Genomic DNA, 26,131 nt, shown 5'->3' on the forward strand with positions numbered 1-26,131 from the left:
ATTATTTCCCAGGCCTCCTGCCCATGTTACGTAGTAAGTACATAATAGGTACTTATTTAGTGTTTGTTGAATAAGTAAAGATCAAATGGGTGGGTAAGAATATAGCTCAGTGGTAGAATGTGTGCTTAGCATGCATGTGGTCCTGGGTTCAATCCCCAGTACCTACATTAAAAACAAACAAATAAATAAAGCTAATTACCTACACCAGCCTTCTGCAAAAATAAATAAATAAATAAATAAATAAATAAATAAATAAATAAATAAATAAATAAATAAATATAAAAGAGAGAGAGAGAGCAATCAAATGACATTTTCCTGGAGATTCTTTCCAATATTTGTGGGTGGGGAGCAGGAAAGGACAAATCTTTGTTTTGAGTCATGTGACTAAAATTGTTTATACTTCCAAGGGCACAAAACACTGGAATCAGGTTGACAGCCAGGCAGGGAGGCCAAGGCAGTCCTCTTCCTGAGCTTGTGAAAAAGAATCGCTCTTTTCTAACACACTCATGCTCATACTTGTACACACACGAACACTCAGCTGGCCTGGGAAGAAGCCGTCCTGTTGAGAGGTGAGGAGAAGATGATCCCCAGCTACACTAGCAGCTTCTGACATCAATTCTAACCCAGCCATACAGGAGTATCTTTATTAAGGATCTTACAGGTGGAGAGGAGGGGGTGGGGTTCTCAGCCTAGAGTGGCTGAGGGAGGTCCAGCTCGCGTCAAATCTGTGTTCAGGAAGTAGGTGCAGAGCTGCCCTTTGCCTTTGACCTTGATGATGCCCCGGCTGTAGCAGGTATAGCCTAAGGACTGCAGGGCCCCAGCTGTTTCTTCAGTCACCTGCAATTGGAGGGGTGTGAGGGCGTGTGGCGGTGGCCCCATCCTATCTCCCGACCCCTGTGCCCCCCATGTGACTTCCTTACTTGGATCTTTCCCAGGACGCCTGTACTCTCCATGCGGCTGGCCACGTTCACTGTGTTGCCCCAGATGTCATATTGTGGCTTCTGGGCCCCAATCACTCCAGCTACCACAGGTCCATGGTTTAACCCTGACAAGAGGTGTGGTAAAGAGGGGCCCTGAGGGGGAGGAATTTGAGAAAGGAGAAGGGAAGAGGAAGATCAAGAAACTAAGGTGGAGAGCTTAGGGGGTTTAGAGGGAAGGAGGAGGAGCCAGAGGAGTGTGGCTTAGGGAAGGAAGTGGGTGGGCATTGCAGCTCTGGGCCCAGCAGCTTCATTCTCTGTCCCAAGGGGTGAGTCGGGAGGGGGCCCCCTGGGGTGAGCGTGGGAGCCACTAACAGAGGACTTGGAGGAGGGAAGGTTTGGGAAGGTGAGGAGGAGGTCCCAGCCTGCCCCAGCAAGGGAGACCTCACCCACACGCAAGCGGAAGTTGTTGAATGAGTGCTTGTTGATGACGTCCAGCTTAGATCCAAGCGCCACGGCAAACTCCACCATGGTGCCAAGGTGGCTGCAGCTCCGCTCAGAATCCTAGCAATGGGCCAGCCCACCAGGGTGGGTCAGTGAGGGCACAGGAGTAAGGCCCACTTACGGGCCCACCAAGGAGAGCCAGGCGAGAGTTGGGAGGTAAGGAAGGGGTGCTGTACCTGCTGTGAGTCCTGTCCAGAGGTGGCATTTAAGCCTGTAGCTGCCATGTAGGTGCTGCCGATGGTTTTGATTTTCTCCACTCCACTGAACTTGGGCTTGGAGAGCAGCTGTGTAGAAAGCAGGTTGTGTCCCCAATCTCTATTCCTCTCTTCCCCTCTTCTCCCAGAAGCCCAGCCCCAGGCTTTTGGAGGCTGAAGGACCAGTTGTTGGGTCAGGGGTGGTGGTAGGAGGAGAGTGGGCAGAGTTGCTGGGGAGGGCAGAGCTGGGGTGTCAGGGGAGAAGCAGGAGGGCTGGGGAGAGGAGGACAGGCCTCATGGCCAGGAGAGCAAAGTGAAAGGACAGACTGGTGGGACACGGTAGAATCCAGGACACAGGGCCTGGGGGACCCATGGAGTTATCACCTCATCAAAATCAGCAATTATCTCATTGAGCAGCCGCAGACACTCTAGCCCCTCATGGTTGATGTTGGATTCAGAGTAAAACTCCTTAAAGTCTGGGACTGAGGCGAAGAGGACACAAACACACTCGTAGGACTGGTGGTAGAGGTCCTGGGAGGGCGGAAGGCAGGGGTGAGGGGCTATGTTCTTTCCCCTTTGGGGTCTACACGGGCTTTCCTCCCTGTGTCTACACTCCTCCCCCTCAGTTTAAGAAGGATTGGGAAGGAGGGAGAAGGGTAGAGCTAGGTTACCCCAGGGATGTGACTCAGGAGTTAAAGACTAGGTCCATTGGGATTCCAGGAGAGACAGAGATTCTGGGTAAGGATCACCAAACAGCAACGTGAAGGGCGTCTTTTTTGGAACTTGGATCATGTCAATGGGAATTACCTTTATATACTATCTCATTGCTGAAATGTGTTGTTACTTAAATCAGCTTACAAAGATAGTTACAGTTTGGAAGATAAAGCAATAATAGGGAAAAGGGACAGAGGGAAATAAGGGAAAGATGATAAAGACAGAGTCAAGTCTAGGTTGGTTCACACAATCCCTTGTTAGTCCTGGATTCTGGCTCTGAGCTTTCTGATAGCCAATGTGAAGACAGAAATGGGATCAATTACCAGGTAAGTTACCAGTTACCAGTTACCAAATAAGATGGTACAGATATGTGAGTGACCTTCTGTTGCTTTGACTATAGCAAGATACTTGATCTAAATTAGCATCATCCGATAGAAGTTTGTGTGGTGAAGGAAATGTTCTATCATATGTGCTATCCAATATGGTGGCCACTAGCCACAAGCAGCTGTTGAACACTTGAAATGTGGCCAGTGTGACCAAGGAACAGAATTTTCTATTTTAATTGGTTTAAATTTATTTATTTATGTTTTTTTGGGGGTAATTACGTTTATTACTTATTTTTAGAGAAGGTACTGGGGATTGAACCCAGGACCTCACGCATGCCAAGCATGCACTCTACCACTTGATCTTTACCCTCCCCGCTTAAATTTAAATTTAAATGGCCACACAAGGCTAATGGCTACCGTACTGGATAACGCAGGGCTAGAGAGATGGATGGACTGTCCTTCACATAGTCCCCATTGACACTCTGAAGGGTCTACAGTGGCCATGAATTGGAGTGCTCTTTCCAAGTGAGAAATTGCAAAGCAGGGATTCTGTGTTCACTAAAGACAGACCCTAAGATCTTGTGAAAATGGAGGCACCTGCCAGGCTTGGGTGGCCCCCCCCCAACCCACTGTGTGGGAGTCCAGAGAGAATGGGCTAAGGGCCAAGGCTTTTATCCAGAATTAGTCCCTATGGCATCTGGGGCTCAGAGATGAAGGTGGGGAGTCACCTCATTGCGCCGATTCTGGCCAATGAACTGGGGGGCCACGTGCGCAGGGAGTACATTCTCCAAGAGCAGCCGAGTCAGGTTCTCCATCGTCTCTGTCTCCTCCCGCTCCTGCCTCAGCTTCTTCTTCCACAGGAAGTCCAGGCGGCAGTAATACTCATTCTGGGGAGGGTCACCAGGGGGCCATGGGGAGACACGGCGCAGGGGAAGCCCCAGCTCCTGAGTGTTCACCCCCCACTCCATGGTGCTTAGAACCACATCGCCACCACCCCCGGTTCAGAGATAAGGCTAAAGGCACAACGATCCCAGGGGAGACTACCTTGCAACCAGATTCAAACTAGAGTGGACAGAACTGGCAGCAGATCTTTTCTTAAGCATGTTTTCCTAGATTGGGAGTGGGAGGGAGAAGGGGAGGGGAGAACTTGAGGGCATTCCCTTTGGGGAGTGAAGGGGAAAGAAAGGTTCACTTAGAAGCTTTCAGTGGACACACCATTTGGACTGGAGATGTGAGATTAAGGGAAAGGAGACCAAGTCACATATGTGGGGATTCTCGCCTCACCCTTCACAGGGAGGCCCTGGAGGGCTGAGCTGGGTGACTTACCTGGCGAGCCAGGACGAGGAGGGTGAAGAAGAAGATAAAGCAAGAGATCGCTCCCATCAGTTTGGGCTCCTTCAGCACCCCTGGCCTGAGGAGGCCACAGATCAGGGCGGCCCCTTGCGCTACCACTTACCCATGGCCTCCCCCTGCCCCCGCCCACCTCGGGCATCAGTGCCCACGTAGCCCTCGGCCTCCTTCCTCCTTCACCCTGTGGGTGGTTCAGGTGGTGAGGTGAGGACAGTTCAGCTCTGTCCTGTCCCAGCCCCATCCCGGAGGCCTGGGCCCCTCCGTGCAGCTGCTGTGCGCACCTGGGGTCCAAGGGGCCTGGATAGAGGTGGGCGACGAGGCAGTCGGACAGCCACGCGTGGGAGTGCAGGAAGACGGAGCAGGAGGCCACCAGCCACAGCAGGAGCAACAGCAGCTTCAGTTCGAAGCTCATGTGCAGGAAGAGGGAGCAGGAGAGGAGCCCCAGCACGCAGCAGTGCATGGAGTACTGAGGGACCGGGCAGGGTAGTCAGGAGGTGGGGCATGTTCCAGCGGCAGGGGCAGCGGACACCCCAGGGCTCCTGTCCTGCCCCTCCCAGGGCCCCGTCCTATCAGGGGGGCCGGGGGTGTCACCACACATATACCAAGTGTGAGTCATGTCCGTCCCAGGCCACAGAATGGAGTGTTCTTCAACTAAGGAGGTGGGGGAGGGGGCCAAGAAAGGCTCTGAAGAAGGAGATTCAGGGCAGTGAAGGACACTCACTGGGACACTGATGAGAGGCAGGGACCCAGGGAGCTCCCAGGAGAAGTTGAAAGCCACGGAGGACACATTGGGAGCCCGGACAGGGCAGTTCGATGCTGCCGGTAGGAAGACCTGCCGAACGAGATGGGGTGCTGCAGCGGGCAGGCAGCTCCTTGGGCACAATGGTGGCTGGTGCTGAGTTTCAGCTGACCCAGGGATGAGTCAGGGCCAGACTCCCCCGAAGGGGCAGATTCTGCTATTTCTGGTTGGTGAGGGGGCCTCAGCACTGGGGGTCTTTGTTGGGGGACAGGGATTAGAGGAGTAGGTGTCATGAGGATTAGTCTGTCACGGATCCACTGTGTGATCTTTTGCCAGCCACTTAAGCTCTCTGGGCCTCAGCTTCCTCTTCTGTAACTTGGCTGGAGGATGATTCCTAAGATGTCTTTCAGGGGTAGAATTCTAGGAATGGTTCTAAGGTCTGAAAAATCAGCCAAACTCAGCTTACAAAATCAGAGTAAGTAAGCTAAGGAATGAAGATCTGTGCACATAGGGAAAAGATAGGAACAATTTCCACCAAAGTGTTTTTAACAAGGAGTATCTACCGGGTGGTAGACTGTCAGTGGCTGTGATTTTTTTTTTATACTTGTCCAGCGTTGCCAGCATCCCCTGGTCTTAGTCCAGTTATCCTCCCAAACCCAGGGGTCCCCTTTCAGCCTCTGGCAGGTCCAGCATGCCCTAACAGGGATCCACAGGGCCCCCTCTCCCTCACCAGGCTGGTAATGGCCATAGCAAAGACGAGCAGGATTGTGGCGGTGCCCAGGGCGACTCGCAGTCCAGGCTGTGTGGCCACCAGGACAGAGAGCGTGGGCAGCCAGTGCAGCATCTTGGGGCCTTTCAAGACACACTTCTGTGGAAGGAGCATGAGAGTTGTAGCCATGGGACTGGGGCACCCACTGCAGGCCAGGTTGTGGTTAGGGCCCCAGCTCGCCACTCTGCCCCCAAGCCCACCTCACCGTCAGGTGCTCTGAGAAGCAGACGAAGAGGAGGAGGAAGAAGAGGAGGAAGGTGATGCTATAGGTGATGGCCAGAGCTGGGGGCCTAAAGGGAGACAAGAGTGAGGCCTTGAGGAGCTCGAATAGGCTTTCTGTGTGCTGGGAGGGTGCCGTGCAATCTGGTCGAGAAACATGGAGAGAGGTGATCCTGGGGATTTGAACCTGCTGCTGATGGGGTCTGGGCTGATGAAAGACATTACATGCTGATGATCTGGGGAAGCGGAGAGGCCTAGGGCAGAGTTGGGATGAAGGAGGGACAATAGTGGGAGTGGGCAGGGGGCTCACAAGAGTGGCCGAGGCTGCATCAGACTGGCCTCTGAGCCTGCGGGCCAAAGCTCTTTCACCTGGCTGAGTTTTGAACAAGACTACCCACCCCTCCACTGCCTCCGAGCAGTGGACTGGAAGCGAGGACCTACTTTCTAAGCTCATTTGCTGTGAGATTTGGGCTTCTCAATTGGAACAAAATCTCCTTTGTGGGAATGCTGTTAGAATCGAGAGATAGGCATGTGAAAATATTTGGTTTATGTAGAAATCCTACAGGATGTAAGACAGTAAGACATGAGGGTTATGATTGCCGGTTCCCCAAAACATGTATTTCCATTTCCTCTGTGGCTCAGTGCCCTAAGCCGAGGGGAAGTGGTCAGAGAAGGAAAGCGTCAGTCAGGGTTCTGGAAGAGCCATGGGGTCTGTTTTGAAGAATCAGGGCTTCCCTTGCCTAAGACTCTCTCACCTGCTTGTTACCAGCATCTGGATGATGAAGTTGGAGAGAAAAACCAGGAAGGTGCAGGCTGCATAGTACTTGAAGGCAGGGAGTGCAGAGAGCCGATACTAGAAGGGAGGGGGTTGGATGGAGACGGGGCACTGGTGCTGCCTGTCACCTTGAGGGTGTCAATCCCAGGCAAGGAGTGGGTCCCCCAGCCTCACTGTCCCACCCTCCAGTTCCTTCCTAGGTGGCCCCTACCAGGTCTCCAAGGAGCTGCCCTCCTTCCTCCCATCACCACCCCATAATTCAATTGATAGGGTGACTTTCCTTTTGGAGAGAGGCACCAGCCCTTTATTCACACCAGGATCACAAACTGAGCAGACCTGGGGAGGGGAGGTGGGACCCCAGGGCCTGCTGCCAGCTCCAGCCTACCTCTTTCTCCATCTCCTTCTCTCTGAAGTACAGTGTCAGAGGGTTGAAGTCCTTTGACTGTTTCCACTGTCTGGTGGGAGGTGGGAGCAGGAAGCACCAAAGAGGAAAGGGCAGGGAGGAGGGCATGGTCAGGTGAGTCTTTCAGTGAGCTGGAGCTGGGAAGACCCTCCCTTTCTTACAGGTTCTCAGGGGAGCACCTCCCTCCTCTACCACCTGAGCCCAGGCCCTCCAGCCCTCCCAGCCCTCTCAGCCCTCTTCTGTTTGCCATACTTCTGAGAGTTGAGCTGTTCGATGACCTGGAAGAACTTGGCATCCCCAGTGTCCAGTTCATCATCCAGTCCCCGGGGGGTACGGCTCCTGCGCAGTGAGAGCCCAGCCTGTCACTGAGAAGACCCTCGAAAGCATATGGGCAAAGCAGGAGCAGCCCCCCAGGAAGGATGGAGGTGGATCACCCAGACAGCCCCACTGTCAAAGTTGCTCAGGCCTCCTTACCGGTCCAGGCTCCACTGGGGGCTGAAGGAAGACAGGGCCCTCTCCTGCAGGGAGAACACAGGGACAGGGGAAGATGGGGAGATGGTGAGTGTCCTCCACTGTAGTGTATCCTCTCTGCCGTGAGGCATTCCTATACATGGCCTTGATTTGAGCATTTGACCTGGCTAATATCTCTCTCCATCTCTTTCTCTCTCACTTTATCAGCATGTCTATCTCCATCTCCATTTCCATCTCTATCTCTTCCAAATCCCACCTGCCTATAAGGGAAGGTAAATCCACATTTATTCCTTGAAATTTCCTCCTGACTCTTCAGACTCCCAGAGTCTCCATGCTCTCTGATTTCCTCATGGCTTTTATCACTTAGGAGGCAACCTTGCATCCTCTATATGCTTGAGTGGCTGTTGATTCCTTGGACTTCCCTAAGGACTTCTTCTTCCCTAAGGACTACACAGAATCCAAAGGCATGGACTTGCCCATCACTCCATATCAAAAAAAAAAAAAATCCCTCTTGGTTGAAACTGGAATAGCAATGCAGAGCACTCTGAATCCCCTCTGCCCTTTCATGGTGGTCAAGCTGAGCTGGGAGGTAGTGGGCGCAGGACACAAAAATGGAGAAGGAAAAGAGGAAGAGAAACAAGGTTGGTTTGGTTACAGCCACTCTCTTCTGCACCAAAAGGCATACTTATTGTGTGCAGAGACGTGAGAATGAGCACACGAGCGGGGGAGGACCAGCACCAGGGAAGGGAGCATGGCCACTGCCCAGGGCAAGATGGATGGTGACCCTTTTTCCCTGCTTCCCTGGTTCATGGGAAGGAAGTAGGGTCACAGGGGGCCACATCATCCCCCAAACCAAAACCTTGTGTATGTGAGAGGAGAAGGAGAGGTAGAGAGCAATTAAGAGGTAAGTTCTAGGCATCCATGCCTGGTACTAATTTTTATCGGACTACCTACCTGCCCCCACCCCATGCCTGTAAGTTATCTGAAGGCAGGGAAAACATCTTATTCATTCCTGTCTTCTCAAGAGCTAACCTAGGGCCTGCTGCATAGTAGGTGCTCAAAGACCGTAGGAAGAAGGGATGGATGGATGGGAGCCACCACACAAACACTGCCCTTACACCCTGAAGTTGCGCCCTGCCTAATAGTAAGCCAAGTGTGATTCTCAGGACTTCTAACATTTGACTAAGGCCCTAGAACTTCAGGGGCTGAGAAACAAGTTTCTGGGCTGGTGAGGTCCTGCCTCAGGAGATACCTTAGAACAAGGTGTTCCCACTCCGTCCTGACACCTAATAGCCTGCACACCGGTTAGGGGTTAGGGAGGTCTGGCCTGGGTTCTGGGGGGCATCCGCAACACTGTCTCGCAGTCCCTGGACTCCCAGCAAATCCCCCTCTAACCTACCCTACCTGGAAACCTCCGCCTGCAATACTCAGCTGGGCCTTGGGTTCTTCCTTCCTCTCCCTCCTGCCAGTTTAGCCCTTTGACCTCTCCCCTTGCCCATTTTGAGGCTTGAAATTAAGCACTCAGCCACTGAACTGCTGTGGCCAAGGTTCCCTCACCTCCAGTGTTCACTGATCTCTGGCCCACTTTCCTGTTGGATAGGAGAGGAGAGGGGAAGGAACATAGAAAGGGTACTCTGGAGTTATCCTAGAAGTCCAGGTAGGTCTACCCAGTAGAGAAGATTCTGGAAAGATCTGCAGATCAGTGGCTGGGAATGCTGAACAGGTCTGGGGAAGATTAGAGAAAATGGAAGAGAACAGGCTGAGGAAACTAACCCCAGGGCAAGCCTTTAGGGACATGGCCTGAGTCCCTGCATGAGGGGGTTCTGGCTGCTTGTCAAGTGGGGGAGATCCAGGCTCCTCCAGCAGCTGATGGGTCACCGATCGCCTGAAGGTGCCCTGCACAGATCAGCCAGTAACTGGCCCCGCCCTAGCTTACCCCCGACAAGCGATAAGCCCACTCCACTTCCTTCCTCCTCCACCCCTGCCTGCTCATGGTGACTTCCTTCTTCAAGGCCCTGGGAGATTTTCACTGTCACCTTTTTTTATCTGTATACAAGTCCTGGAGAGGAGGGGCAATGAGTGATCTGCCCCACATTTCCCGTCTTAGTGGGGACTGAAGAAGAGAGCATGCAGTCACAAGACTGAGCTAAACAGAGACATTTCCTGGTGGGAATGGATGTGCAGTACTGGCTTCTGAGGCAGGAGGCAGTATGGCACCAGGGGAAGGGGCTTCCTGAGTGGGCTGGGGAGCAAAGGACATGGTATCTTTGAGGTCTTGAATCTTCTCTGAGTTGAGCTCAGAGGGCAGTTATCTTTGTTCTTTCTCTGGAAACAAGGGCAGGAAAGGTCCTGACCAGAAAGTTCAGGACCTTGGGATGTCATCAAGTGACTCACAGGTGGTGGAGATGGGAGGGGCTAGGAGTGGGCAATGGGGGTGCGTTTATGTAAGTGCTGGACTCATGATGGAGTGCACATACCGGGAGAGGGGTGGAGGTAGACACAGGGCTCTCTACGTGGCTCAGATGGGCAAATGGCTTGGCTGCACCCCAGGACTCCAGGTAGCGGGTCATCAGCAGCGATGGACGCATCTTGGGGCCCTCGAGAGAGGACAGCAACCCTCCAGCAGTGCCCTTCTCATCCTCCTCCTCGGCCTGGGGCAAATGAAAGCTGAGAGTCAAGATCACAGACCCTTCCCCATTCTCCCACAGCCCCTTAAAGGCTGGTGTCCCTCCCCCACGGTACACACTAGGACCCAGGAACTGAGTCTCTGGCATAGAAGAGACCAGGCCCATTAGCTGTGGGTGGTTAGGGTGGGCCAGCCCATGGGGTCTAGGCTGGGCTCTTACCCGGGGATCAATGACCAGGTAGGTAGGCTCCCCTAGCTCCCGAAGGTATGGGTCCCGGTGTTCCATGGCTGCATCCTCCACAGCATAAGCCCCTGCCAGCAGGGCCAGGGTAGCCCCTGTGATATGTACTCGTCTGGAAGGAGAGGGCAGCAGGAGTCAGGTGAGAAGAACTTCAAATCTCTCATTTCTTTCAAGGATCATTCGTGGAGGTCTGACTTCAAGCAAGGCCCAGTGCTACAGGAGGTGTCTCCCAGCTCCCCTCCCTGCATCCCAGGATCTCCCTGAGTGCCATGTGAGAATGTGCTCATTTTAAAGAACGATGAATACCAGGCATGTGAAGGCCCGACTGGCCTCTTGCCATAGCCCCCTGGAGCCCCAGCTCTCACCCTGGCACTCCACTCGCCTCCATGTGGTTGGCCAGTGTAACATCATGGGACCAGACATCATATTGCCATTTCTGCAGTCCGATGACACCGCAGAGCACGCTGCCTGAGTGTACACCCACACGCATGTTGATATCCACGCCGGTGGCTGCCCGAAGTTTCCTGAACAGGGTGTGTGGGGAACAATCTGGGTTCTGCCTTCAGCCCTACCCATGCCACACCCCTCCCTCTCTCCAGGAGGATTTCCACTACCCTGTTAGCTCCTCTCCCACATCCATCCATCGCTACTCCCACTCGTCCTTGTCCATCTCAGCTGACCTGATGGCCCGGCACATGTCCAGCCCCATGCGCACACAATTGATTGCGTGGTCTGGCAGGGAGAGCGGCAGCCCTGAGACACAGTAGTAACAGTCTCCCAGGATCTTGATCCTCATGCATTCATGGTCCTGGAGGGAGGGTACGCAGTGGGAAGAGGGGAACCTGGTTAGAGGCCAGAGGGAACAGGAGGGAGTTGGGGAAAGTGGGAGCAAGTGTGTTATTTGTGAAGAGCTTCTGAGATTGGGAATGTCTAGGTCAGATCTAGGGACTCCCTTAGCCTGATACAGGACTGGCTGAGGTCTCCCATGCCAGTGCCTTTCTCAGAAGGGTTTCCCTAGTGTTGGGATGTCTGCAGCTCTCTCCAGATTTGGCATGTGTAGGGTGTATCCAAATCTGAGCATATGAAAGCCGCTTCAGGATTGAAGCTTCTGGGGAAGACCCAAGATTTGGTTGCTCGGGGGCATCCCTGGGGTCTGAGCAGGTAGCTGGGCTGAGAATGCCGAGGGCAGAGATTTCCCTTGGAAGGGCCTTCCAAGGTTAGAGCATTGGGAAATCTACCTAGATTTGGTTGTAGGGTCCATAGTGTCCAGAGACACCTATGTTGGAGCTCAGAGCATATTTGGGGATGTTTTGGTTGGGACATCTGTGAGGATGTTGAGAAGTCCCTCCAGGTTTGAGGTGTACAATGAGCAGCTCCAAAAGTGGGGATACTTGAGAGAGATTCCTACCTCCAGTGAAGGGTCTGGGAGCCCACGTGGGCTTGGCACTGGGACTGGGATCTTATATGGCAGGAATTTCCCTCACAAGAGGCTCTCCAGGGTAGGGAGTTGGAAGGTGGGAGATGAAGCCCCCTCTGACCTTGGCGATCTGGTCGAACTTGCCAAAGAGCTCGTTGAGCATGAGCACCAATTCCTTAGGGGAGCACTCACTGGCCAGCCGTGTGAAGCCCACGATGTCAGCATACAGCACACTGGGCAGGGCAGACCGCATCAGTGGGGCCAGCATCTCAGCCCATGCCCCTTCCCTCCAGCCATCCTTCCTCATACCTGACTCCCTGGTGCCTCTTGACATAGAGGCTGTGGAAGTTGTTGGTGCTCTCTGGCCGTGACCCCTGTCCAGCCTGCAGCCGTGCCATGATCTCTGCCTTCATCTCTCGGGCCAGGTAGGCAGGAAGGATGGACAAGAGAAGGTGTTCCTGGGGGAGGACACTATGAGCACCAATATCCTTGCCCTCTAAAGTCAGGAGTTCCCATCCCCCAAACCCATAAAAGCCTACAGACTTCTCAGCCCCACGAAATGTTCCCCAGGGCACTAGCCCAGGTCCTCCCCACCACATACAGCAGGGCTCCAGCCCTATCCTGCACTGATCACATTTAGGGACTGAACTGCCAAGCAGCAATATGGGAATTAGAACCCTTCGTTTAGGATAGTGACGTTCTAAAGTCACGTTTCACAAGCTTCAGTTAGTTTGCACCTTCCAAGGTGGGCAATAGCCATATTTTACAAAGGAGGGAACAGAAGTTCAAGCGACCCGCCCAAAGTCATTCAGCTTCCAGAGCCCGGTTGTGTGACCTAAACAACTCCTCTCTCCGAGCCCCGGCCCCTCTCGGCCTCCCGGGCCCGGCGGACCTGGTGCTTCTTCTCGGTGTCCAGCCGCCAACGTGAGTGCAGAGAACTAAGCGCCTCCCGGAACGTGGCGCGCAGTGCGCGCTCCATCAGCGCCTTGTGGTACGCTCCCGCCACGTTCCCGCACAGGAACAGCACCGCGTTTGCTGCCAGCTGTGGGGGAGGGTCAGCCTCAGAGGGCGCTGGACCCGGGTCGGGGTAGGGGTGGCTATTGTGTGCAGCTGGATTGGTTTCCAAGAGGGCTGGGGAGGATTCTACGGTTAAGAGACCGAAGTATTTCGAGGCAATTGGTTCCACAGTGTGGAATCCGTAGGGGGCGCTTCTCCTCCCCCATCCCCCTACTCTAGACTCTTGGGTGCCGCACCAACACGGCGTCTTAGGTCTAGAAAACGTTTGTACGTACGTTTCCTCTGCCTGGAATGCACTCCACCATCCCCACCCCACCCCCACCCCCCGCGACAGCACAAATCTACTCAAGCTCCAATTTTTACATTCTCTCTGAAGGTTCCGTCTTCCACATTTGTCCCCACCACCCTGGTCCCCAGGCGAACTCCCTTCCCCTGAGCCCAAGAGCCCACTTCTGGCATCTGCAGGCATCGCGCTGCACTATGTACCAGCTGCACGAGCGCACGTACAGTCGAGGTCCGTGTTTGTAACCTACACCCAGCGTTGCGCCCTGCCTCGGAGTCATAGCTCAGCAAACGGTTGATGAATGTCCAGAGGAGCAAGTAGCGCCCAGAGGAGCCGGCCCTGGACGCAGCCTCAGCTCCATGCGTGCTCACCTGCGGCAGCAGCGCGGGCCGTGAGTCCGGCTGAGGCCCAAGATACAGCCCGAGGGCCAGCAGATGTGAGAGTGAGGAGGCGAGGCCCGCGGCGGCGGCTTCCCGCATGTCCAAGGGCAACATGGCATACACGGTGAAGATGACAAAGAGGAAAAAGGACACCTAGGGGAGAGGGGCGCCGGAAGCTGAGAGCTTACGCTGCTGCGCTGCTCTTGGCCTGGGGGCTGAGTTCGAGGCCTGGGAGTCCCCTCCCCACTGCTTCTCTTGCCTCACCTGGTCCCAGGCGCTCACCACGCCCCCGGTGAACAGGAGGCCGTGACCTAGCGCGAGCAGCGCTGCCCACACAAGGGCGGACAGGGGACGCGTCCAGCGCTGCAGTCGCTGCTCGCGGGAAGCCAGGCCCAGCAGCAGCGAGAAGCCACCCAGGGCGCACAGCACAGTGGTCAGGAAGCCCGGGTCGGAGGCCAGCTCCTGGAGGGGAGGGGGCAGGTGAAGCAAGCCTGGGGTTTGGAGTTTGGGGAGCTTGTCCAAGAAGAGGAGGAACAGGCAGTCCCTCAGACCAAATCTGACAAGAGTCTCAAACCCAAGTAAGAAAATCAGGCAGGCCACCACCACTTGCCATTCATATGAGGTTGAACCACATGAAATGCTGATAATCTGTTTTTAATCTTCAGAGCTAACAGTCTCATAGGATTCAACTTAACATCTCACTTGCATGCTGCAGGGCCTTGGGCCACCTACACAGAAGACCTGGCTCCAGCCTCATTCTGGCCATTTATGAATCCATGACCTTTCTGAGCCTAAGTTTTCTCACTTGTCAAATAGAAATAATAGCACCACCCAACCCCACCCTACTCTGCACCTAGGATCCTAAAGCGAGTGAAAAATCCTAGCTCACAGATGGCACTTAGGAATGAGTGTATCCAAATCTAGGTAATTTGCTTGGTAGATTCCCTGCTTGAGGCACAAGACCCGGTGTTTTAAGCCCCACTCCCCACCAAGCATTGGTGCTTGGGCAGCAGGGGGCGCCCAGAATCTCTCTTGCCAGGAGCTGAGATCTCCCTACTGCCTCAGCACGGAGGATTTCCCCCTACTCCCCTGTCTCCACCTCTTCCTGGACTTCTTCCAGGAGGACGGGCAAGGATTGTTCACATCCAATTGTTTTCCCAACTTGCCTCCAAAGAGTGAAAAGAAAACTTGGGGCAGGATATTTCCAGAAGTGGAATTGAAGATTCTCTTTCTTCCCTCCCCAAAACCTGGAAATGGGCTTAATTAAGGACTAAAATGAGAGCAGAATGGTGGGTGCCTTCTGGGAATCTGTCAGTACAACTACCCCATAGCTGCTAAGAGAGAAAGAAAACCAGGAAGCAGATTCCCACAGGGCCCAGGGTAATTTCCCCCTGGAAAATCAGAAAATCCGGTGTTGGAATTTTTCTAGAATCATTAGCTCACAGAAGCTCCTTAAGGTCTATCAGGACCCAGAGAGAAATGAGAAGCATCCAGGGCTCAGCTACCTCCTTGTGTGGACCCAGAGACTGTGGCCCAGAAAGGCAGAGTGATTTATGTGGGGTCACTGCAGTTCCCAGCAAGGTCCAGAGCTTCTTTCCCGGGTCCCAGCAAAGAAAGCACATTGAAAAGAAGATCCCCACAAGTCCCAACCCCGAAAATGCCCCCTAGGCAGTGACCCTGCTGACCTTCAAGGAGGCACCCTGCACCAGAGGCCCCCCTCCTCCCCTCCTCCCCTGCTCACCCTGCCGCTGGCACCGGCGACAGCCAGTAGAGCCAGGAGCCCGCAGATCACGATCACCAGCAGCAGTAGCAGCAGTGGGTACTGCTGGCTCAGGATGTAGTAGGTCTCAGCGAAGAAGAGGTCTTCGCTGGGGGGTGGCCGGGGACTGAAGAGGCGGGCCATCGTCTCCCCTGCCCCGTGCTGCACTGCCTGGGGGTGGGCCCCCGGGTTGAAGAGGGCCAGTGTGGGTCACTGTCTGAGGCCCCAGCCAGCGCCAACTGTGCCCCTCTCACTTGGTCCACGCCACTTCCATCTGGATCTCCCAACCTCACGGCAATGCCGTCTCCTTCCACTCCCTGTTTTTCCCCAGTCCGCAATGAGTGGACTGTCCAGTCCTTTGCTCCTCCCCAACTCCATCCCCCCAAACCACACTGCAGAAGTGTCCTAGCAAAAGCCTCAGTGCCAGGAGCACAGGATTTGGGGCTGAAGCAAAGGAGCCCCTGGTTCCCCCTCTTCCACAACTCACTGCCTGCGATGCTGCTACAGCCGAACAGGCTAAGCCCTGGGGCAGGTTTCCGAGTCACGCTGGCTGCTAGGCTAGTTGTTCTGAGCCCTGGGCAACAGGCGCTTCCCTCCTGGCGCCGCAGCCCCCTCCCACTTCCCCGATGGGACAGCCCAGCCCTTCCTGTGCCCTAGCCAGACTCAGCAGGCCTCCTCCCCCACTCTGATTGTCTCTTCTAACACCACAGCCTCCTCACTTCAGCCCCTTCAAGGAAAGGGAATGTGGATCACAGGAGAGATGCAAGCGGTGAGGTGGGCCAGGCCAAGTGACAAGCTTCAAGATGAGTGTGGAACCTTGGATGTAGGGAGACTGAGGGAGGGCTGGGGCGAAGGCTGGCAAGGATGTAGGGAAGAACATGGTGCAGTATGGGGGTTAGGTCAGCAAAAGAGGGATGCTCATTCCCTGCCCCTCCAACTTGGATGGCAGCTCTATGGCCACATCTGAATTGTCCAAGCTCCAGTGGTGTCCAGCTCTGTGGGAGGGGCACATCTGTGTGTAGCTTTGTGGAGCCATCACTTTCCACTCCCAGACATCAGCTGAGAATCAAAGGGTTCTGATGCCTACACGGAAGCAACGAAAGCAACGTGTGCATGGGTGTATGTGGCAGAGGGAGGTGGTATGAGAATGACTTATGAGAGACTAGGTGCGTCATGCAGGACAAAGATGTACTGGGGTCTGTGAATTCCCATGGAGAGCCTCCTCATCAGGACCCCACTGCCAAGTCTCCACAGCCCAGTAGAAAAGTGGGGGGTGGGACCACAACCTCAATCCCCAGGGTTTGGTTTATGGTGGGGTCTCAGCCTGCCTGCAGGAAATACTCTGCCTAGAGATTAGAGCGGGCCCCAGGAGCCAAGCCCTCAGGATTCCTTCCTGCCGCCAGCTGGAACCTGACCTCGTGTGCCACATTGCCCACCCCCAGGCCTCAGCATCTCACTTCTGGCCTCCCATTCCCCTGTCAGCTCCCTGGTCTCTCATCCATGTCCCTTCCCACCCCTGCTGAAGCCTTAGCCTCTTGCACGGTGCTTTGGTTAAAATTCCACGATCTTTATTGACCTTTAGGGACACAAAGACAGTTCAGGTACAGGCCTGATGGCCCTCAGAGAAAGTCTCGGCTAGCTGCCTCAAGTCCAGGAGGCAGTTTAGAAGCTGCTTCAATTCCCGCTGTTATGATTCCAGCTCTGTGGCTAACTCCAGGCTTCAGGTTCTTGTGGCCCTTCTTTTGAACCTGCTGTTTGGGGGCCATGCTGGGGGCCCCTATCTGTGCCCCGAGGTGCCAGGCCCTGCATGAACGAGGTAGGTCTTCCTTGTATAGTCATGTAGTTGTTGTATCCGATCTGTACTCCTTGGCTGTCAAGTATGGTAAAAGACCATGGCCCTTTAAGAGAAATAGTGATGGTGGTGGGAGGGTTAAGTGGTCGGAGACAGATGCAATGTAAGGAAGAGCAGTAGCATGGAGGGGCAGCGGCACCTCGTGTTCACCTGGGGGAAATGCAAGTATGGGGTCTCGGCCTGCCAGTGACTGCATCAAGGTGTGCCTCTGGCCTTCCCCTCCAGGTTCCACCTTCAGAATTGAGTTGCAGAAGTTCAAGAGGAGTGGCAACCAATATCTGAGACTCTGATATTTGGGTCTTTTCTATGTGGAGGCCCTCTGGACCGACATAGCAACTATGGAATTTAGGGGTTCACAGAGGTGGTGTTGGGGAAAGTCAGAAGGCTCAGGGGCAAATCTAGGCTTTGCTGTGTGACCTCAGGGGGACCCAATCCTAGTGGATGTCCATTTCTTCATTTATAAAATAAGAAGATTGAGGTAGATGGCCTCTAGCCGTTTCTCATCCCCCCTCCCCAAGTACCCTGGATATGCGGTCTTGAGGAAGAAGCTGGTAGAATTGAGCAGGAGAAAAGAAGGAGTAGAGAGTGGGTACCTGGTATCAGATCTGGCCCTGGAGCTCTGGGTAGCCAGTTGGTGCCAGGACTATCAGCCCCCTACAAACAACACACTGCTCTCAGGCTTCCTGTCCTGGGGCCTGTTTCCCTACTGCAGACCCCCTTAGCCCCCAGTTTTCCCTGGCAAGGGGACAGAATTCACAGGAGCCCTAGCGCATCCCCCAGTCCTGCCCATGTCTCACCTGATTCCCTTGGGGTCCAGGACCTGGGGTCCAACCTGAACTGGGGCTGGGCTTCTGGTTTCTGAAAGATGAGGTCTCTGGAGTTTGAGGAGTTCGGGCTGTTGAATCTGAAGACATATCTGCAGTCCAGGTATGCTGAACTGGCTTTCTCTGGGTACTGCTTCTCTCAGGAAGGTTTGTATATTTTTCAGGAACAGAGCTGGGGTGACCCTCCAGATTCAGGCTGTTCATCATTTCAGAGACCAGGGAATCATGGCTTCCTGTGGTTCCCCCAGGGCCATCCATTTCTGTACTTTCCAGGCCTGGTTCGCCGGCAGACAACTTGTTGCTGCCCCTGTGCTCAGACAGGAACTTCTTCACCTGCAAAGACAGGGAGCTGGCTGGCCATGGAGGTGGGAGAGTTAGAGTAAACCTGAGGGAGGAGTCTCTTGGCCCATTGCCTAGGAATGAAAGGTTGGGGTGGGGAGAGTGAGGATGAGGGTCAAGGCTCAGAGAACAGTGGGGAGTCACTGGGTGGTCAAGGGAGCCATGTTGTGCCACCCCTGCCCAGGTCCTGGGTTGGGGAAGGGGTGTTGGGCGCTCACCGTGGAGACTGCGGCAATCATCTTTGTACCAGATACATCTCCTTTCTTTACCAGGTCGAGGGCTTTCTGGGTGTTCTGTCTGCATTCTGGAGAGAAGGTAGAGTGGGTGGCAGGTGAGCAAAAGCTCTTTTCCAGGGAAAAGTCCCTGCCCACAGATCCAAGCCTACCCCAGCTGCCAGCTAAGTGGCCAGAGCACCTTGGAAGGAGGGCCTGTTCCTGGGCGTATGGCTCCAGCAGTGCTGCATTAAATCCTTCAGTCCTTCCAAGCCAGGAGTCTCAGGGCTGGACTGGGGCAGCTCAGTCAGTGGGGGCCGGATCTGCCTCTCACACACTGCTTCCCGCACCAGTGATGTCTGATCCACTACTGAGATGGGGGTAGGGGATGTGAAGAGAAGGCATCAGAGTAGGAGGGCCACCTGCTCCATCATGGAAAGGGGCAGGGAGTGTAGTCCAGGGAGAGGTGAGGAGGGAGTTGGGCAGTCTGAGCAGGTGAACAGGAAGAGGAGGGCTTGGGGGCTGGTGGGGGGGAGTTGGTGGCTTGGGGGAGGGGGGCACCTGAAGTTAAGGATCCCAGAGTCTGCCTAGAGTCTTACTCTCAGCTTCTCTTCCGGCCAGCACTGCCCACATTAGGATCCCAAAGCTGCAGGAGACAAAAAGCTGAGACTTGACTCAGCTGCTGGCAAGAGTCTTTTCCCATATACCATCCTTTAGAAGGGCCCAGAGAGGTGTAGAAACTGGGGGTGTGTGTTTGGAGTGGATACCTTACCTGTAGACATCACTGGCCATGGAGGCCTTCTGGTTTATATCAGCCAACAGTTCTGGAGCCAAGTAGGCTGGGGTGCACCCTGACTCCCCAGATCCTGCTCTTGACTGTGAGCCTCCCTGAAATGTGGACAGGCCAAAATCTGCCAGCTGCAAAGGGAGAGAAGGAAGAGATAGAGGATGGATGGGGCCAGGAAGCTTCCAAAATCCTTGCCTCCCATGCAGAAGGTGCAGTCCCGGCCTTGTAAAGGTGGTGTGGAGGGTTAGGGGAATGATAGGACCAGTGGGGCTCCTGGTTGGAGGTCTAGGTCCCCTCTCCATGGGGCTGGGTCAAGGTCTGAGTTTCCCGGGCTAGGCCAGCCATAGGTCTTTAGAGGGCCCAGTAGGGTGGACCTGTGGAACTGACCATGTTGGTCAAAGCCTCTGTCACCTGGTATGGTAGGGGTTAAAGCTCCTGGGTCAGCCTTGACACTTGGGCAGCCCTGTGTCCAGAGGGAGTTACTGAGGGTACTCAGAAGACAGGGCTACAGCAGGTCCTGTGTCCAGTGGGTGGAGCTGGAGCAGCTCTGGTGCAGGACCCTGTGCAGAGGTTGGGCTGGGTTATGGATGGGCTGACCTTGGCGTGCAGCTCGGAGTCCAACAGGACGTTGGAGGGCTTGAGGTCCCGATGTAGAAGCACAGGATTCTGGCTGTGTAGGTAGCACATTCCGAGCACCAACTCCTGCAGCACACGGCAGAGGAACGGCCAGGGCCGAGGGCACCGGGTCCGGAGCAGCTCCTCCAGGGAACCATTCTCCATGAATTGAGTTACCAGAGCCGGCCCAGACACGTAGTCCCACTCCAGCTTCTCTGTGACCCCCAGGAGGAGCAGCACATGCTCGTTATGCAGACTTGCCATGGCCTTCACTTCCCTGGATATCGCCTTCCTGCCCTCAGAAGAGAGTTGAGGTCGCGCTCTGCTCCTGGAAAGATCTTTCCCTTCCCCACTCAGGCCCCGCCTCCTTGGCACCCGCCCACCGGCCAGGCAGCTCGGGTCACTCACGAGTTCACGATCTTGACCGCCACCTCTAAACCCCAAGTCTTGTGTTGTGCCCGGAAGACGGCACCGAATCCGCCTTTGCCAACGAATTTCGGGTTCTCCAGTTCCTTGATGGGCACCAGGGGGGCTGGGGTACCGCTGGGCCTGAAAGAGGGGGCCTCGTCAGCAGCTGGCCATGGCCCCAAGCCCGCGCTGCTCCCGGCACCGCCCCCCTCCCCGCGACCCCTGTGACTCGGCACGTTCAGTTCAATCCCCAGCCTTCCCCGTGAGACCCACTGTGCCCCAACCCTTTGCGCCCTTGGCACCGGCGCAAAGGCTCTCCCAGAGCAAGTCGGCGGGGTGCCCTGTGTGTGTGTGTGTGTGTGTGTGTGTGTGTGTGTGTGTGTGTGTGTCTGCGGATCCGTACCTCACGCTCCACTCACCATAACTTAACGCAGGACATCAGGCTGGAAGGTGAGAGAGGCTTCTAAAAGTTGCGAACCCACAGGGATGGCAGAGGGGGTGAATCTCCAGGCCACTTACAGATTCCGCTTCCCGAACCCTCTACACTGGCAGAACGACTTCCTTCTTTGACGGACGCCTCTACAGTCCCGCCCCGGGGGCGGAGGTAAGGGAGAGCTTGCGAGGGTGCCAACGGAAGCCAGTGGTTTTCTTAACTTGCCATGGCCAGGTGAGTTGTCACTGGGTATTTAGGGTGCCGCGGTAGGAACCCACAATCGACCGCCCCCTACAGCTGGTGTCTCTGCCTTCTCCCACAGGACTCCCACTCCCACCCACTGCCAAGCCTGGGGTGTTGGGGGAGGGGATGGTGCCGAGGAGGATATTGTGGTCCTAGACCTCAGCTCTCCCACAGCTGCCCTAAGATCAGAGTTAACACTTCTCTAAAGCTCACCATGTGTCAGGTACATATATTAGCTCATTTAATTCTCGGATCGGCTCTAACGGGATAGGAACTGCTTTTATTCCTTCTTATGGGTGAGGAAATGAAAACACTGATAGGTTAAGTATCCAACCCATGCCAGTATGGAACTGACATCAGAGCCTGGCCCTAAACCATCAAGCTTTGCTATTTTCACACAGGCTTTTCACACAGCTGGTTGTGAAGGTAACAGAGGAAGGTATGAAGCATCCAACAGTGTAGTGAGGGTCCCTGTCTGTATTCCTGTCATTGGTAGTGATTTGTCCACTGGCAAGACCAAGACCCTCTCCCAGGGCCCTGTGGTCAGCTAGATGAATTGGCCCAGCCAGAGTGTTATGGTGTACCCTGCAGTGGAACTGCCTTAGAGCCTCTCTACCCTCTCCCTACAATGGCAACTCCTCCGTGCAAATTGTCTGGTTAATAAATGTTCCCAATAAGCATATGCTCTGGACAAGGGCCTTGGAGAACTAAGGAGCTTGGGTGGGGGTGGGCTTGAGGATTTAGGGTAGACAAAAGGTGTCCATATTTTACCTGCCCAAGGCATGACCATGGCTGGAGGTTATGGAGCTAGATACAGCCAGTCCTAGGCACTCAGCCCTACGTGGGGAGACCCAACCCTGCGGGTGATGGGCCAGCTCTCACTGGAAGGTGCTCATCTTGGTATGAACTTTCCATTCTGCCCAGTGGTCCATGAGCTCTGCTAGTTGGAGCAAAAGTGACCAGCAGTTAACTGTGGTTTCTAGAGCAACTGGAACTCCAGGATCCACATCATGAATTTTAGTGAAGTCAGTCCATGCTATTTTCGAGCTATTTAGGGAATTCTTAGATTATTGTCTCTTTAAAAGCCAGTACATAGTAGGTACCCAATAAATACTTGTTGAATTAAATTTATAAATGAACAACCTAAATTTTGGGGGCTTCCTTAAGATGCAGGTCACCCAGCTGGTGCTCCATACTCATTGGGAGGAGAAAGGAGGTTGGGCTTCTTTATCGTTTGGGATCTCTTACCTGTACCTGCACAGTTGACAGAATCCATCTGAAGTAGACTTTATTATAGTGATTTGGTGGTATCTCACAGAATATAAAGGCAAGTGCAGCAGGTCCTCACAAAAGTCTAGTTCAGGAACTAAGAGGCATCAGAGAGGATGGCCATTCCTTTTATGATTCTGAGAGAAGACCCTGGGCTCAACACCCAGGCTCCATTTGAAGGTTGTGGGTGCAGGGGAGCAGTTAGAAAGAAGTTGGAAGTGTGTTTAAAAACTTTTCATGGTTGGATTTCTTCTGTTTTGTTTGTTTGTTTTGTCTTCCTTTGGGGGAGAGGTAATTAGGCTTATTTATCTATATTAATGGAGGTACTGGGGGTTGAACCCAGGATCTCATGCATGCTAGGCATACACTCTACTACTAAGCTAGACCCTCCCCACTCAGTTGGATTTCTTTAGATTGATACAAGACCCTGAGACCTGGGGGAAGTCATTGTAAAGCAGAGGGTTGGATATAGTGTCAGAGCTTATAATACATTTTGACTCAAAATAAACCAGGCCCTTTTAAGAGAGGGAGGAGCAGGGAGAGGAGCCTGGAGTCAGTGACTGAGAGGACCATCTGCTTCTGGCAGGAGGGGACAGGCAAGGCAGAGTTGATTCCTGAACTTTGGAGCTGAGACCTGGTACCTCTGATCCCCGTTGCCCCAAGCTTTTGGAGTCTATTTGGAAGTCTCTCATCCCTTCAGTTGGCTATTTCTGATTGTCTTTGGTTACCTTCAGCCCATCCCTAGTACCTGCTCCAATTCCATATTCCCAGTTGTTGGGGTGGGAGTGGGGAGGCAGAGGGTGTGGTCCCTCGCATATTCTAGCCCTAATTCTCATCTGTTGTTTGATTAAGAGATTCCAGTTATAGACCAAACAGTATTAATTGAAATTATAGTGAAAAAGGATTATGGAGAATTTTCATTTTCCTTAGTATTTGAATAATTTATATTAACACATATTCCTTTTATAAACAGTTAAAAGAGGGAAGAAGATCATGATGTATGCAAAGATTTAGCTGTAAGGATATTCACTGAAGTGTTGTTTAAAATAATGAAAAAATAGAACCCTAAATATCCAATAATAGGAAAAAGATTGAATATATTATGCAATGGAAGACTATGTACTCATTAAAATGGTGCTCTAGACCTATATTTAATACAACAGGTGTTTATCATACATCAACAGGGAAAAAAAGCAGGTTATAAAACATATGTACTGTATAATCACATTTTTGTTTGTTTTAAAAATTCTTTTGCAGTAGTATGACAGAGTTCTCAAAAATCTCCCAATGCAGAATACTTAAATATAAAGCCCAAAAACATATTTTAAAAATAACTTAGGGTGCTCCTGAGAAAATACAGGTAATTTCCCGAGTGCATTCCTGAAACCATCAAAATGCAACAGTACAAAACAAAAAGTAAATAGTAAGTAAACAGATCAACTAACTAAAAACTTAAGAGCTTTGGGAACTGGGTAGGGGCTAAAGGAGGTTGGGGAAGGACCAGAGAGTAAGCCCTAGAGCCTAGGAAGATGGAAGAGCTAAATGTGAGACAACCCTATTGTCCCCAGAGCTGGGACCCTCAAAGGGGCTATGTTTTTTAGTGGAAAGGAAAAATTCCACCTGCTTGCAGAGAGAAGCTACAAGCTTATCCAGGCTGTAGCACTAGATATTAACATTAATAAAAATGCTAGTTTGCCATGTGAGATCTGCTCCCACACGGATCTGTGTTTGGAATTTTAACTTTCCCTTTGCTTAAGTAAACCATAAGCTTAAGATTAAGTGGCCCCATATTATTAATGTCCCCTGAAGACCAACAGAAGCAAATTGGATTCTCCTTAGAGTAAAGCATCCTCAATTTGAGCTTCTGGATTAAATTCAGCCAAATGCAAACTCACAAAAAGTTCGTAAATATATAAGGGTTCAAGTAACACAAAGGAGAATCAGGAGGGACAATAATTAACAGGTGTAAATCTTTAAGAGCTTCAGAATTTGGAACAATCTGATGAAGAATCTAAAGAAGCTATTGTGAAATGTTTAAAGAAATTAAAGATAGACTAGAAAGAATAAGCAAGAAATAACAGACTATAAAAATACCCCAATAGATTTAGGGGGAAAAAATAATATCAAGAAATCAAAAACAGTATGTAACCAGTAAAATTAAAATGGCAATGCAGAAGATACAGCTGAAGAAAGTGTACTAAAAAATGAACCTGAAAAAAATTCACCGGAATGCACCAAATGAGACAAGCAGATACAAAAATTAAGAGACAAAGAATGAGGAGATCTAACAACCATCAAACTGGTCTCCCCATGAGAAGAGGAAAAAATGAGGACAAGGCAATGGGAGAAAATGGCTGAAAAATTTCAAAAATTGATGAAAGATAGGAATTCATAAATATAGGAAGCACAATCTATACCAAGAACGATAAATATAAAGAAATCCACATTTAGATACATTTCAGTGAAACTGCAGAACAATGAAGATAAACAATCTAAAGGCTAGAGAGGAAACATAGATCATTTACAAAGAACACAACTAAACCAATGGCATACTTCCTGACTTCCACAGTGGAAACTAGAAGACACAGGAATGATTCCAAAGTACTAAAAGAAAGGGGGAAAAAAACTGTAAACATTCAATTGTGTAACCAGCAAAACTATTTTTTGAGACTGTTTTAAAAAAAGACATTTTCAAATAAGTGAAAACTGAGTTTAACACCAACAGACTCTTCCCTAAAGAAATGTTGAATGGAGGTGCATCAAGAAGATGAAGAAAACTTACCCTAGACCGAATTGTGAAATGCAAGAAGGAATAATGGTTTTCCCATAACTTCAACCACAAAACCATTTAGCATCATATTAGACTCATAGAAACCAGACAGGGTGGCTGACTGATTTAAAAAAGGATCTGCTACCAGCAATTCCACTTCTGAGTATTTACCCAAAGGAATTGAAAGCAGGGACTGAAATAGGTATTTGTACACCAATGTTTATAGCAGCATTATTTACAGTGGTCAAAAGGGGGAAACAATGCAAATGTCCATAAATGGATGAATGGACATACAAAACATAATATATACATGCAACAGAATATTATTCAGCCTTAGAAAGGAATAAAATTCTGGCACATGCTACAACATGGATGAACATTGAAGCTATTACGCTATGTGAAATAAGCCAGTCACAGGCAAATATTGTACAATTCCACTTATCTGAGGTACCTGGAATAATCAATTCTTAGAGACAGAAAGAAGAATGGTGGTTGCCAGGGGCTAGGGGGAGAAGACAATGGGGATTTACTGTTAAATGGCTATAGTGTTTTAGTTTGGGAAGATGAAAAGTTCTGGAGATGGATGGTGGTGATGGTTATGCAACAATGTAAATGTATTTAATGCCACTGAAATGTATTCTCAAAAGTAATCAGAATGGTAGATTTTATGTTATGTACATTTTACCACAAAAAACCTGCTAAAATATGATTCCGTGTATTAGGGAGATGGCTATATTAATAGCCATTTAGTAACTTGATTTGAACATTAAATTTTATTTAAAAAAGGAAATTTGTATCTATATCTATATCTATATATGCTTAGAAAAATATCTAGATGGGCAAATAGAAAAATGTTTAAAGTAATGGCTGGTGGGTTTATAGGTGACTTTATTTTCTTGTATTTTATATTCGTATTTTTATCTGTATTTTCTTACTTTCCTAAAGTGAATTCATGAAAGTTCCATAGTAATTCCACCTTTCAACCTCCTCCTTTCCCCCAGGACATGGACCAGAGATGCAGCAGCTTCCCTCCCCGATCTGTCACCAGCCTAACCCAGAAATCTACTCAGCTGCTTCCTCTCGATTTCTTGAAGTTATAAATCTGGTGACATCACATTTAAGACCTGACTGAAGTTAGCCCTTGGCATTCCAATGAGGAATAGAGTTTTCACAGACATAAACCTGGGAGTGTGATTCCAGTCAGAGAGGATGTAATGAGCAAAGGTGCAAACTTCACAGTGTGACCTTTGGAAAAGGCAAGGAGTCCAGACTGGC

At 51.9% G+C, this 26,131-nt stretch overlaps 2 protein-coding genes across 4 annotated transcripts; both read right to left on the reverse strand.

The window, feature by feature from the left end:
• Positions 1 to 630: 630 nt before the first annotated feature.
• Positions 631 to 15,678, reverse strand: ADCY4 (adenylate cyclase 4). Of its 2 annotated transcripts, XM_015250417.3 has the most exons (26): positions 15,592 to 15,678; positions 15,087 to 15,275; positions 13,610 to 13,807; positions 13,337 to 13,498; positions 12,558 to 12,707; positions 11,975 to 12,123; positions 11,787 to 11,898; positions 10,929 to 11,056; positions 10,614 to 10,772; positions 10,228 to 10,360; positions 9,859 to 10,032; positions 7,385 to 7,428; positions 7,163 to 7,249; positions 6,893 to 6,962; positions 6,488 to 6,585; positions 5,719 to 5,803; positions 5,475 to 5,612; positions 4,727 to 4,837; positions 4,287 to 4,471; positions 3,982 to 4,066; positions 3,384 to 3,542; positions 2,000 to 2,146; positions 1,598 to 1,705; positions 1,367 to 1,481; positions 921 to 1,045; positions 631 to 837 (listed from the first exon to the last, which is right to left on the reverse strand). In XM_015250417.3, the coding sequence occupies exons 2-26, from the start codon at positions 15,246 to 15,248 to the stop codon at positions 685 to 687; spliced, it is 3,237 nt and encodes a 1,078-aa protein (XP_015105903.1). In that variant the 5' UTR covers positions 15,249 to 15,275; positions 15,592 to 15,678; the 3' UTR covers positions 631 to 684. The 2 variants fall into 2 exon arrangements, with proteins under 2 accessions (XP_015105903.1, XP_006217355.1); XM_006217293.4 differs by having other exon boundaries at positions 15,087 to 15,666.
• A 984-nt stretch (positions 15,679 to 16,662) lies between these two features.
• On the reverse strand, positions 16,663 to 20,700 carry RIPK3 (receptor interacting serine/threonine kinase 3). Of its 2 annotated transcripts, none has more exons than XM_006217294.4 (10): positions 20,561 to 20,700; positions 20,142 to 20,282; positions 19,716 to 20,025; positions 19,104 to 19,249; positions 18,931 to 18,977; positions 18,534 to 18,701; positions 18,338 to 18,423; positions 17,754 to 18,113; positions 17,550 to 17,610; positions 16,663 to 17,002 (listed from the first exon to the last, which is right to left on the reverse strand). In XM_006217294.4, exons 1-10 carry the CDS (start codon positions 20,578 to 20,580, stop codon positions 16,812 to 16,814), a joined length of 1,530 nt encoding a protein of 509 aa, XP_006217356.2. In that variant the 5' UTR covers positions 20,581 to 20,700; the 3' UTR covers positions 16,663 to 16,811. The 2 variants fall into 2 exon arrangements, with proteins under 2 accessions (XP_006217356.2, XP_072820058.1); XM_072963957.1 differs by having other exon boundaries at positions 19,716 to 20,030.
• Between the last annotated feature and the right edge of the window lie 5,431 nt (positions 20,701 to 26,131).

The sequence above is a fragment of the Vicugna pacos genome, chromosome 6 (assembly GCF_048564905.1).
Source record: "Vicugna pacos chromosome 6, VicPac4, whole genome shotgun sequence".
Lineage (NCBI taxonomy): Eukaryota > Metazoa > Chordata > Mammalia > Artiodactyla > Camelidae > Vicugna > Vicugna pacos.